The sequence below is a fragment of the Populus trichocarpa genome, chromosome 15 (assembly GCF_000002775.5).
Source record: "Populus trichocarpa isolate Nisqually-1 chromosome 15, P.trichocarpa_v4.1, whole genome shotgun sequence".
Taxonomy (NCBI): domain Eukaryota; kingdom Viridiplantae; phylum Streptophyta; class Magnoliopsida; order Malpighiales; family Salicaceae; genus Populus; species Populus trichocarpa.
In genome coordinates this window covers 8,457,624-8,471,479 of record NC_037299.2, presented here as the reverse complement: position 1 = coordinate 8,471,479, position 13,856 = coordinate 8,457,624, and the positions used below count along the sequence as shown (strand labels likewise).

The following is a 13,856-nucleotide window of genomic DNA, read 5'->3' as shown; positions in this document are numbered from 1 at the left end:
AGAGAAAAACATATGCCTTCTCCATTAGATAGCATTAGAGCCGAGTTCCCACATCTGATCCATTGCCCATCAGCCAACTGAAAACTAAATACACAAATCCAAGAACAGAGAAAGAAAGATCATCAACATTGGATGTTATACTGCATAATATATATCTCTGCCTCAACTCTCAGCGATCTTTGCTCAATTTTGGAGTGCGTTCCATTTCCACTCGAATGACTCCCTCATCATCCATTCGTCCAACATCATTGAAAGTTTGACCACTCATCTGATCGGACGCTTTTAGGATGGATGCCACAGCTCCCGTGGCATTCTCTTCAATGGGGATCACCATCTCCTCCTTCCCAGTATCTTTATTTAAACACTTTCGTCCGGTACCTCCGCGCTCACGTGCAGCCCTTGTTTCTTCAGCAATGTCCTCTGCCGTTGTCAACTTCCCTCTTATGCTGTCCTTAATTGACCCAAACCCAAGACTGTCAAAGATTGTCTCTCTTGTTGTAGTTCCTCTAGCAAAAAAACGCAAGAGCAATTAGATTCATTAAGGAAAACAATGCTTAAGCTCGGCTAGCTCGATCGCTTGTACCTTTCAGCTTCAATGTCTTTAGCTTCTTTTTGGGCAGCTTCCTCTCTATGTTCTTCACCTCTCAGCTTCATCCCCTCCGTTTTCCTCCTTGCCGCCTCCTCGGTTTCACTCAATTTCTCCTGAAGTACCAAAAATCAATAGGATTTGATTAATAGTAATATGTCGTCATACGAGAATCGTTGTTAAAATTATCCACATGATTGACAAACCTTGGTTGCCTCTGTAGTCTCTGCTGCTTTCTCTTTCACTTCCTCTTTTTTACCAGATAAGAAGTCCACGGCTTTTCTTGCAGCATCTTTAGCCGACTCTGTGAGCCCGCCGAGCTTACTAACAGTAACATCCTTTCCTTCCTTTGCTTTCTCTGCTGTATAATCCTTCGTTTCCTTTGACTTCTCTGCAGCGTAATCCTTATACTCACCTGTCTTCTCTAAAGCAGAATTCTTTGTTTCCTTAGCTTTCTCTGTTGCATAATCTTTGTACTCATCGACCTTTCCCATCACCGAATCCTTAGTGTCTTTGGCTTTCTGAGCGGCATAATCTTTGTACTCTTTCGCCTTATCTTCATACTCCCCAATCTTTTGCTTTGCTGATTCCTTGGTTTCATCTATCTTACATGCAGCAGAATCTGTAGTCTCTTTCGCCTTCTGAGTCGTACAATTTTTATACCCCTTTGCCTTCTCTGCAACAGAATCCTTATTCTCTCTAGCCTTCTCTTCAGCTGCATCAGCAGTTTCCGTTGTTTGCTCTGCAGCCTCAAAGCTCATACCAACAACAGCATCTTTAGCATGCCCCAAAGTGTCAGCAACTGATCTTAACACCGATCCAATAACCCCTGGTCTTTCTTGTTGTGGTTGATCTGTGGCCATTTTGGCTTCTCGTTCTTCATAGCATTCTCTTTCTCTATTAACGTCCCTGAGATCAGATGCTGCTTGCCATGCTGCTGCCTCAGCCCTCTCCTCCTTCTCGTGCCTGGATGCCATGACTCAATCACTGAAAACAAAAGGTTGTACAGAAAAATAAACAAAGAAGAGAAGATTACTAGGTGAACTTTTTCTCTTTTTAACTTCTCTTATGACTCTTGCTCGCTAGTTTAGATTAGGTCTTAGAGTTGCTCCGATATATATTCGTGGCTCATAACAGTAACATCTTATGTGAAGATGACGAGTAGAATTGGTTTCTTAGGTGACTGACACGTATTGGACCTGCTGGAGAGCTGAGAGACGTCGTTGTTCATGCAAAGCGGCGAATATGTCGTGTATGTAAGGACAGCTACTTTGGTGTTGAAGGCTAAGCACTTACACCTGTCCTGCCACATGGAACATGAAGATCGCTCTGTTCTGTTGTTATAGCCTGAAAGGTCTTTCATCTTGGACCAGGGACCTTTCTCGGCCTTCAACAATGGCTTCTAAATATTTTCCCAAGAACAACGCAAATATAGAGAATTAATTTCTTGGCAGGTTAATTTTTTGTAGATATTAATTTCATTGTCCTTAATTTGATCTAATTTTCATGTTTTAAAGAGAAATAGCTTCAGAAAATGATTTTTCAATTTTTTAAAATTCAAATATTAAAAAGAAAAGAAAATATTAGAAAATAAATTTACCTCTATAAAATAACGTTCAAGAACTACGAAATTAAAAGGATTTTAAATTATTGGGAGGGAATTTTTTTTTTCTTTCCTTCACGCCTGCCTTTCCTTTCAACACAGTCTCTCTTTTTCTACATCTTCTTTGTTTTTGTTTTTTTTTTTTTTTTAGTCTTTATTAGATGTTAGTGATGAATTTTGTGTATAACAAGTTTAGAATTTCTAGGGTTTGTGTGTGCAATTTGATTTTACAAATTTCTTTAATGTCTCGTTGATTTGATTTATTTTTAAATTAGTTTTAGGTAGGATGTAGAGGTTACTAAGCTGGTGAATGGCAGGCCGATCAATATAACTTGGAGTTTATGCAGTGGATGAAGTGTTATTTTGATTCTGCCAACAGAGAACTTATCAAGTAATTTCATGGTTTTCTTATTTTGATAGTTTTTTCTATGATATTTAATTCAAATAAATTTTTGAAATTATTATTCCGCGATTTTGTTTCAGTTTATGCAAAATGCTTAAGAAACTAAACTAATAGTGGGCCTTTTTGTTTCTTTATTTTGAAATTAGGGTTTCAAATTGAGTGCTTCTGTTTTGTTTCTAGGGTTTTGGCTTTAAGTCTTATGGTCATAATGGGTATGGACTGGCTTGGCGAAGGATGGTGTGTAAAATGAGGGCTCGTCAAGTACTAATCAAGTATAATAAGAACTCTTCAAAATCACCAGGGAAGGCCATTCCTTCGACTTTAAAATCCACGAGGGACCATTTTTCCTAAGATTCCTCTCTTTGAGTATCCATCCTCTAATAAACTAATCAAGATTTACATCCATCTGCCACACAAAAAGCCACATATCACAGCAATAAAAGAGATTAACACAACATCTAAACAAAAGATTCTAATAAAACTGCAAAATTTATAACTTAGACCTCAAATTAATCACCTGCTAATATTGATCTTTAATTTCTCTACATAAAAAGACAGCCGAGAGGCATGTGGTTGCCTATTTGTGGGCTTTTTCTTCTTCAAAGCACAGCCGAGAGGCATGTGGTTGCCTATTTGTGGGCCTTTTCTTCTTCTTTCTTTGTTGCTTTTCATGAAGTCTATCGTCACCATCTGCGTAAAAATTGTTCAAATATTAGCTTAGGCCTCAAATCACCTACTAATGTTAGACATTTTATCGTTGGAGATTTGTTTTGTAGCATGTCGTCTTTATTTGTGCACCAGGCAAGTAGGGGTGAAGATTGTCGTGGTTTAATCATTAGAGTTAAACAATTGAAAGGCTTAAAAGTCTGCAGCCTCTTGTTATACAGGAGTCTTACTACATGGTTCAAATCAGGAGCCTTTCTATTATTTTCTTTGTCCTAACGAGTAATAAAAGAGGAACATTTTGGTTTGTACTTTTGGTTGTTCTCTGGGAATAACTACTAATTAATGCTTAATTTTTTAGAATTCCCATTAATTATTTGCAGATATTGTTTGAGCACACAACCAAAGATGGAATTATTAAAGATTGATTAAACAAAAAATCTGGTTCATGCAACCTATCACTTGGCCTCTATATAGGGCATATACAACTATTATGCAAAAATAAGCTATAGAATAAATACGATTCCCTTTACTATACTAAATTAACAGCATAAAGAAACAAAGTTAACAGGAAACACAGTTGTATGGCGTTGTGTCATTTCTTTACAAGCCTTTGGGGTTAAGCATGGAGTTGAGAACTTGAGACATAAGGAAAAGATCAGTTTATTGAATCTCATGATAAAGTTTGTGTTGACCAGATACTTAATGCCAATTATTATTCGTGTCGCAAGGAACATATCAGTGAGCTATATTTAAGAGGTTTGAAATAAAATAAAATAAATCACCATCTAATTTTATGGTAATTAAGAACCCTAACTAGTTTTCTAGAGATTATAGGTAAGAGAAAAGTTATATTAAAAGAAGATAAAAATCACCCTAAAACATCTTATCTAAGATAATTTTTTTAATGATAAAGATATCTATTATGTTTATACTATGGGTTTGCATAAACTAATACATGTGTGTTCACTCATTAAAAATTTATAGACCTAAGTCATTAATTTGGGATCCAAGCCTAGCAACAAAGTCTAATCCTCACTTTTAAAATACAGATGCCAGATTTGAAAGAAGATGATAAATTAGGTTTTGGCATGTTTCTTTTTATTATGCAATTTGTGATTTTATTTCAAAAAATTTGAATTCACAAGGATATAACTCTTTTAAAGATTTTACCATCTCGAGTTAATTCTTTGATGAAAACAAAACCTTATATTTTCTTTTGAAAAACTACAAAGTTTCAACTTCTCGGGAACAAAACCCTTTGAGTATCATACCACTCATGGGTTAACTCTTGGACTAAAATAAAACAACATTTTATTTACGTAAATCTTTAGAGAAAGCAAGGTTATATATATTTTTTTAAACGACAAAACTCAACTTGTTAGGATGGAATCCTTTTAAGGATTATATTGTCCACATATTGATTCTTTAATAAAAATTTCTTTTATTTAATCTTTTTGACAAAAAAAAAATCAAACTTTTAGATGATATAATTTAATTTCTCAAAGACATAATTCCCTTTCGAGGATTACATGATTCCCAACTCCATAATGATCAATCAACATTACACAACAAAGTCCATATAATTGCCATTAAAATGCAAGTCTCAACATGGTCCATAAATATGTCTATATGTATAAGAATATTATTCACATATTAGAAATAATTCAACACAACTAGTTAATAGAAATGAATATAATCTAACACAAAAATCATGCACACGTCGCAAATTAAACAAAACAAAATAAATAACAACATACAAGAAAATACACATTCAAGAATAAAAAACCAACACATGCGTTATAAATTATTTTAAAAATAATTAAATCACATATTAAGGTTCAAAATTGACTTTTGCAAGTTGCTGGAGTTGGCTGGAATTGGATTGAAGTTGTTAGAACAAAGAGAGACACAACAACGATGCATGCACCCATGCACTAGAGCCTAGAGTATTGTTGAAGATGGGGCATGTAATTCTCACACGCCTATTTAAAACTTGTAAGAAAATAAAACAAAAAACACACTAACTTAAAACTTGGATCTTTGGACAAAAGATGGATTAGAATTTGTGGTGACTTGGTAACCTGAGGTTTAATTGATTTCAGTACGTTTCATTTCAAATAGGGGTTTTTATTGGGTTTGGTTGAGTGGAGATTCATGACGTGGAAAGGTTTTTGATGAGGATTTGTGATCAATTGAGAGGATTCTTGTGAGTAATGTTATGGTGACATTGTGTTGTGTAAAAGATCAGAGTTGAGCCAAATAACTTGAACTTTTTTATGACAAGGCTTAAACTTCCTTATTATAGGGTTGAACTTTCTAATGGAAAACCTTGGACTTCCTGATAATAGGGTTAAAACTTCTTGATGATAGTGCTTGAACTCCTAATTGAAGGGCTTAAATTTCTGATAGGAGAGCTTGAACTTCTTGATAACATTGTTGATCTTTTTTATTGCATAGCTTGAACTTTCTCATAAAGGTTTGAAATTCCTGATTACAGAGCTTGAAACTTCATGATGACAGAGCTTGAAACTTCATGATGACCAGGGTTTAAATTCCTGATGACAGAGCTTTAACTTCATAGTAACAAAGCCTAAACTTCTTGATTACAGGGCTAGACTTATAAATGGCATAGTTTGAACTTTAGATGATAAAGCTTAAACTTATCGATGACAAGGCTTCAAACTTCCTAATGATAGGGCTTAGAACTTCCTTATCACAAGGCTTCAAGTTCTGGATGATAGGTCTGCAACTTCCAGATGACAGGGCTAAACTTTCTAATGGCAAAGCTTGAACTTCCTGATAACATCGTTTTAACTTCTTGATGACAATGCTTGAACTAAAAATGTCCTTTCTTAGAATCATAAATAGGGTTATTGATATAAAACAAAACAAAACAAACACCTTAATATTTGTCAAACCATGTTGTTGCACCTGCAAATAAATAGGACTCTCCAAAATAAAAGATAAAAGATGTGAAAAATATAGTTATCACCTAGTAATTACAAGGAACTAAAAGTCCTAAAAATAAACATTGGTTCTAGAGATTTAGAAAAGAGATTAGTTATGCTTAAAGGAAGAATAAGGTCGTCCTTATCGTATCCTTTCAAATGAAAGGTTAACCTTTATTAAGTGTTTTCTTTTAAATTTGTCTTTTAATTTCCATAAAAAGTCTTAATTATCTTTTGAGCTTTATTTGCAATTTATTTTAATTATTTGTGAAAAATAAGACATTGATCACTTAGAAAATAAGATTTGTCAATTAAATTGTTTTTGAAAAATGTGATGTCGACCTCTTAAAAAAGGAGACATGTGAGACATGTCGAATTAGACATTTGTGAAATAAGTGTTCAACTCATAAGGATGGTAAAAATTAGGCTTTTACCTCATTCTTTTAACTAAGTCCAAAATAGGTCTAAAAGGTGCGAGTCATACTTATTTGAACCTATGTAGGATCACGTTCACTCAGTTTAAATTATTATATTTCATCGATGAAAGAATATTGCACAACATCCAAAAACAAACTCATGCCTATAAAATAAATCATTTTTATTTTTTTTATTTTTATAATAATATTATTATTAGGGATATTCAGACTCACATTCATATAAAAATATAAAATGTATAAAAATGCAAATAAATTCATCCAAGCAAATAACATTCGTATATTTTCACCCATAGAATCAGACACACACATGAAATCATATGAAAACAAATAATATTTTTTTCACACAAACAAATCAAACATTTTCTCATATAATTATTCTGATGCAAAAGATAAATTTCAACCTTATACAACGAAGCTAATGTTCACCAAATTTAGATGTGTCCATACTCAAATTTGGATTCATTCTCACCAAATTAAAACAAGTCCAAACATAAATTTATACAAGTCTACATGCAAATTTAAACATATATATACATGTTCAATCATAAAAACTAGAGTTGATAATCAATCCAAGACAGTGTATGGAAAATCAAAAATAGTCTCGAAAGCGACTAGAGTTGATCCAAAAATAATGGAACAAATCAAGGTAGTGGCAGCACATGGCTTGCATACGTGGGCAGTGGAGGAGGGAATTGGACAGTGATGGTGCATGTAGCACATATTCTGTATCAAATCTTACAAAAAAAATACAAGCAACGAATAAATACTTGGGAGCTTGAGTTTGGCCAAACTAGGACAAGAATGTTGGTGTTTTTTATCTTTTGCGGTTGACGATAACTAGGGATGAGAAAAGGCGATGAGGTTATTATGGACTAATTTCAAGGTTGATCTGTCATTGTTGGGTTCAATGTTTTGTGGTGGGGAAAAAGCAATTTGCGGTGGTTTTTTTATGGGCTTTGTTAATCTGATGGAAAACAGGGTTGGGCAAGTGGTGTGGTGATGTTTTTTATTGTTGTCTTAGGTTTAGTTAAAGAAGCGAACAATGGTCACCATATCAGTGCTGTTATTATGGATTTAGATGGTGGTTACTTAGTCAATTTCTGAATGGAGGAGAGGGACTTGGTTGACTGAATTAGAAAATATAGAGTTAATAGGTTAAATAAGATAATTGTGGTGGCTTCTACTAAGAGGTTATTGTGGTGAATTAATGGAAGGGAAGGGATAAATAGGTTATGGTTGATGTATAAGTGGGAGAGGTATTGTTGGTGGTAGCAGTCTGGAGAAACAATTTTGGATGACGAATTATTAAAAGAGGGAATGAAATGGAGACTCTTCCTCTTATGGTCTTTATGTTGTTTTTGGTTTTTAAATGGAAAAAAAAATGTCTAAAACTAGTGTTAAGACTGAGATTATAGGGCTAAGTTTCTAGGAATGAGGGGATGAGTTTATAGGATTGAGACTAGGATTTTAGGGTTGTATTTATGTGATTTTGGCCAATTTTAATGGTGAAAAAAATTATAGTTAGTGTGATTTGTATTTTGATAAAGAAAATAAATAATGTAGTAAAAAAGATGTTATTATTGGAAAATCCAAGAATTCAATTGAGTCTTCAAAATCTTCATCTTTTTTCATTACAGTCCATAGCTTTTTGATTTTTTAATTTTGATTAGAGGTTTAATTTTGGATCTTATTTTCAATTTCATTCTGAAATAAATTAGGTTAACTCTTGAATTTGGCCACTTATTTCAGTTTAGTTCTTGTTTTATAATTGTGTTATGGGTCAATTTTACCCTAATTCTCCTTTATCACTTTAATTTATCCCTAATTAAATCAATTAAACTTTAGATTTGGCATTTTGTTACAAATTCACCCTTGGTCCTTCAATACTTTTAATTTCAACCTATCCAACCCATTTTCTTATCAATTATTTTCTCAATTGCATCCTAAATTATTCTTGATATTTTTTACCTTTTTCAACTCGGTCTTTGGCTTGTTAAATTCAATTATCTATTCAATTTTTATCTCCAATTGTATTTCTACCCTTCTATTTTATTATTATTTTTTATTTTATTTTATTTTATTTTTACTATGTTTTTCATCATTTTTATTTTGGATTATTTTTTGAATATTTATAACTTAACTAGTCACACAAAAATAAACAAAATTGATGAAAAAAGTATGAAATGATTAGAATTGACTAGATTTATTGAAAATGAATTATAATTCACGTCCACTATTCATGTGTGAACGATAGGACGTTAATTATAATTCACGTTTACTATTCACGCTGTGAACAAAGAATGAAGAAGAAGAAGAAGAAAGCTACCTAGTGCGGCGGTGGTCTGGGCATGAAGGGTGACGAGGTGCTAGCGATGGCAACGATGGAATTTGGAGGTGGATGACAGAGAAAGAAAAGGAAGAAGAAGAAAATCTGTAGAGGGGAGAAGGAGGAGAGGAAGAAGAAGAGTGAGAGTTGTGGCCGCTGTTGTTGAACAGAGGTGTTCAAGTGGCGACTTATGGTGGAAATGGTGGTGGTTAGACCGGTAATGAGAGTGGTGGGCGGCTGAAGAGGCAGCGATGAGAGAGATAAGGAACAGAGGGTAGTGTCGGCTAGGGAGGGAAAAACTGGGGAGAGGCTGATTTTTTACCTATTTTGGACCCAATTTTCTTCATGCTCAGGACATGAAATCCACTCTTATTTATAGGAGGTTAAAGAGGGTAATCTTGTCTACAAGGAAAATATTCCAGCCCTTGATTCGGTTGGGAACGATCCCAACCGTTGGTTCAAAGTAGGTACCATGAACTATCAAATCTGATAGTTCAAGGCTGCCTGAGTTGGTCTCTTTAGACCGACATCGCGGCTGTTGTGATGTTAATAAGCCTGAACGGACCATACTAGGGGATATAGGGATGTCACACTACAAGATTTCACAGTTTTACCGACGGACAAATTCCGTCGGTGTGTGATTAGAAGTTCGTCGGTGATTTTTTTACCGACGTCATCACCGACGGAATTATTCCGTCGGCTTTACCTTCGTCGGTGATTCCCCATTTCGTCGGTATATCAGTCGGAAAAACAAAAAAACCATTTACCGAAGGTTTTACAGACGGAAAGTACGCGCCAAAAAAAAAAAGATTCCCGCTTGAAATATACCGACGGATTTTCATTATGTCGGTGACATTGAAATTACCGACGGAAAATATCCGTCGTTACATCGGTCGGTGAATGTATGAAATACCGACGGAATATGTCCGTCTGTAAATTCGTCGGTACTTGTGGAAGCTACTGTTAAATGGCGACGGATGAAGTCCGTCGGAAAGTCTGTCAGTGAACGTTTAAAATACCGACCGAATTCATCCGTCGGTAAAATCCTTGGTAATAGTTTTTTTCTTAATTTGTTTTTAAAAAATTATTTAGGATATATAATATAAAACTATATAAATTAATTGTTATACAAACCAATTATGCAAATAAATTTTTTATTAAACATAAAAAAAAAAAAACAAAGTTAAATAATATTCATTACAAACTGAATATGTTTCAAGAAAAATAATAAATGAAGTTTTAAAGGTAAATAATGTTGATTACAAATTAATATAAAGATGATGGAGCTTGAGGAGGAGGAGGAGATCCTGGCGGAGGCTGGTGGTTATACGGCCAAAAAGGATTAGGCGCACATGTTCTGCTATTTGACAATTTCATAATCATTTCGTAAAGCTGGTCATAAGCCGCTTTTTGCTGTTCCTGAGCCGCTTCATACTCCGCTTTTTGTTGTGCTTGAGACGCTTTGAATTGCTCAGACTCCGCTCTTTGTTCCGCTCTTTGTTGTGCATGAGACACTTTGAGTTGTGCGTACTCCGCTTGTAGGTTATCGTATTTCTCGGTGAGTTGCTGCAAAGCCACGAACTCCTTAGATTGGGAGCTCGATATTGATTGGGAGCTCCCAACGGTTGAAACACTACGGGTCGACCGCAAGTTGTCGGCCGTAGAGTTGTAGAGCCCGTAAACCCGATTTTTATCGGGTCCACCTGACGAGCCAACCTCCATCCACAAATCCGGATCGAATTCCGGATGGGTCAAAGTATCGTCCCCGTATCTCTCCCTCAACCGATTATTATAGGTCTCCTGAAAATAAAAATAAAAAAGTAATCATCATATTCAATACAATAAACATAATAACTTACATAATAACTTACAAAATAAAATGGTTGAACAAACATACCACGAAATGCTGAGCACGGTTATCAACGAACTATTGCGCCCCCTTCTGGCGGTCTTGACTCCGCACGTGCGTCTCCACAAACAGCTCCATCGGGCTCAGCTCACGTCCAAGAGACGCAGCCTATAATGAAAAAAGATATATTAACAACAACTGAATTTTAACGATATATTTCATTTAAATTAATCTTACCATCCGTTTCGCATGTGCAGCAAACGGAACGGAGCCGCCAGTGTGAGTTGTCACCCCGCCATGAATTGGCCGATTCCGGTTGCCAGCACCGGACTGTGAGCGTCGTGTGAACCGCTCAGACGTCACGTGCTCAAGATAGTGCGACCATATATCTTCCGGGATGTATATCGGTTTGAAATGCCTCCAAACCGCAACATCGTTCCAGCCTTGGAAACCCCTATCCCTCGCGGTTTTTTTTGCCTTTTTCTGTGCTTCATACCAAAAATCACGCAACCTGCTTCACGCAACCAAAAATTACATTTCGAAACATAAATTTTTGTCTAAAAAAAATCCTGTATTGTTTTCGATCTTACCTAGTTGCCGCGTGATTTTCCCACACCCTCCTCACAACAGCGTTATGCTCAATGTCCCAGCAAAATTTGTGCTTTGTATAAATAAACAAGTTTAAATAAAAATAATAATTTATTTACAATTATATTAATAAGCTGAAAATTATAAATTAATATCAACCTCAAACCTGTTAAACCATGCATTGATTTGAGGCATCCATTCAGGATGCTTGGATATCTGACTCCATTGAAACAATGGAATCTCCATCGACGATTTAAACGCCGATGATATTACTCGGGCGGCTTCAATGTTTGTGAACCTGAAAATAAATGAAATAAATTCAATAGTGATTACTTGATAAATTATCTTGTAATTTTTTTTTAAAAAAACTAAAACCTTAACAAACTTACATTGAAAGGTCGTCCTTCCATTGTGCCTCGTACTTGCGGGTAAATTGATTCCGTTGCGAAGGCACGCCGCCTCTGCGCTGGAAGCGGCAGCATCGGTTGACGGCGCAGGTGGTGTAGGTGCCTCTTCTTGAGAGGCACCTAAGGAAATATCATCCTCGCTGCTAGACGAACTAGCTGCGACCGCACCTGAGCGACCAGCTCTGGTTTTCGTTCTACGCATCTACACAATTTGATACAAATAATTATATAATTAAATTCAAATGTAAAAAAAAAATTCGACAGCACCTCCCCTATACCGGATACTACCCAAATCCACAAACCTGCACATATTAACAATAGCCACAACCAATTTACCCAATCTATACTAATTATTCCAACATATTCAATTACTAATCCTAAGGTAAATTCAACATTAAGAATTACAATTCAAGTAATTATTCAATAATTATGCCAATACAACAAAACAATAAAAAAAAAAAACTCTAGAATAACAATCAAAATAAATGGAAAAAATTAAACACAAAGCATGCAATAATAGAGTAAAACTAATAATTATTCCAACATATTCAATTACTAATTCTACGGTAAATTCAACATTAACAATTACAATTCAAGTAATTATTCAATAATTATGCCAATACAACAAAACAATAAATTAAAAAAAAAACTCTAGAATAACAATCAAAATAAATGGAACAAATTAAACACAAATCATGCAATAATAAAGTAAAATTAATAATTATTCCAACATATTCAATTACTAATTCTATGGTAAATTCAACATTAACAATAAAATTCAACAAATTAACTAATAATAATTATGCCAATACAACAATAAAAAATATTCAATAAATTAAAAAAAAAACTATATACTTTAGCAATGAATTATGCAAAAAAAAAAAAACTATAGACTTTATCTACATTACAAAAAATACACCAAAACAAAAAAAAATAACAAAAAAAATAGCAAAACAAAACTATTAAAGTAAAATGAAATAGAGGAAACACTAACCTTTTAAACTGATGAAGATGATGAAGAAAACTTGCTAGAGATTGGAGGTGAAAGCTTTGAAGAATGGAGAGAAAAAAAATCAAAAGCTTAAGGTGAGAAACGAAGGAGAAGAAAAAATGAACTGAACGGGCGGTCACTTGAACTTATATGGCAGTTTTACCGACGGATTCACCGACGGATATAAAATTAATTATTATTTTAATTTATTCCGTCGGTGATGTGTTAAAAATCCGTCGGTAAATTTTGAATTTCGCACCAAAATTTTTAATGACCCTCCATATTTTTCATGGTCCGTCGGTAATTCCGTCGGCAATATTACGTGGTCAGAGGCGCATTTAATGCGCAACCCTTTGAAATTCACGGGGTCCGTCGGTAATGTTGTCGGTAAAATTGAACCGCCGACAACTTACCGACGTATTTAAATTTGTCGGTGTGGCCGTCGGTGATCGGGTGGCATTTCAAGTAATTATTTTCAAACTCTTTGTGAAATGCCGACGGACTAAGTCCGTCGGTGTGGCCGTCGGTGATAGGGTGGCATTTCAAGTAATTATTTCATGTCACAAAATATATCATCCATCATAATTGTGGCATTTCAACTAATTATTTCAAGTAATAAATATTTTGTGTTTCAAAATATATATCATTCATAATCTAAATTACATGAAAAAAAGGGTTTTACATAGGGCTTCATTTTGGTAGTTAGTCAGAATTTTCTTCTTCTTCGTCATCAATTGAATTGTCATCACCTTCATCGCAATCTTCAATATGAATATCATCTTCTTCATCGATATTTGATTGTCCGCTAGAGCTCAAAACAAAATTTAACTCATCTGCGTCAACATCAACAAGACTATCATCGAAAACACGAAAATTTGAATTTTCTTCCAATTCAATCGAAGGAGCAACTCGATATGGTTCAACCACCTCACTAACTTGAAAGACTTCATCTCGCACACTTGTGTCTTCGTTCTCATCCTGAACAACCTCGACACGACCCCGGGGTTTCGTTTTTAAAACGGACAACCAATCCACTCTTGATCGATCCTTTC

At 34.8% G+C, this 13,856-nt stretch overlaps 1 protein-coding gene across 1 annotated transcript; it reads right to left on the bottom strand.

Annotated features, from left to right (window-relative positions):
* On the bottom strand, positions 1-1,908 carry LOC18105771 (late embryogenesis abundant protein ECP63). Its single transcript, XM_006374371.3, has 3 exons — positions 793-1,908; positions 584-702; positions 1-506 (listed from the first exon to the last, which is right to left on the bottom strand). The coding sequence occupies exons 1-3, from the start codon at positions 1,561-1,563 to the stop codon at positions 170-172; spliced, it is 1,227 nt and encodes a 408-aa protein (XP_006374433.3). The 5' UTR covers positions 1,564-1,908; the 3' UTR covers positions 1-169.
* Between the last annotated feature and the right edge of the window lie 11,948 nt (positions 1,909-13,856).

Bases quoted from the DNA above. Each gene is read 5' to 3' on its own strand.
- LOC18105771 (XM_006374371.3), bottom strand. From the start codon at position 1,563: ATGGCATCCAGGCACGAGAAGGAGGAGAGGGCTGAGGCAGCAGCATGG. The intron at 703-792 runs GTTTGTCAATCA...TTGGTACTTCAG, and splicing joins AGACTACAGAGGCAACCAAG to GAGAAATTGAGTGAAACCGA. The intron at 507-583 runs GTACAAGCGATC...TTTTTTTGCTAG, and splicing joins AAAGACATTGAAGCTGAAAG to AGGAACTACAACAAGAGAGA.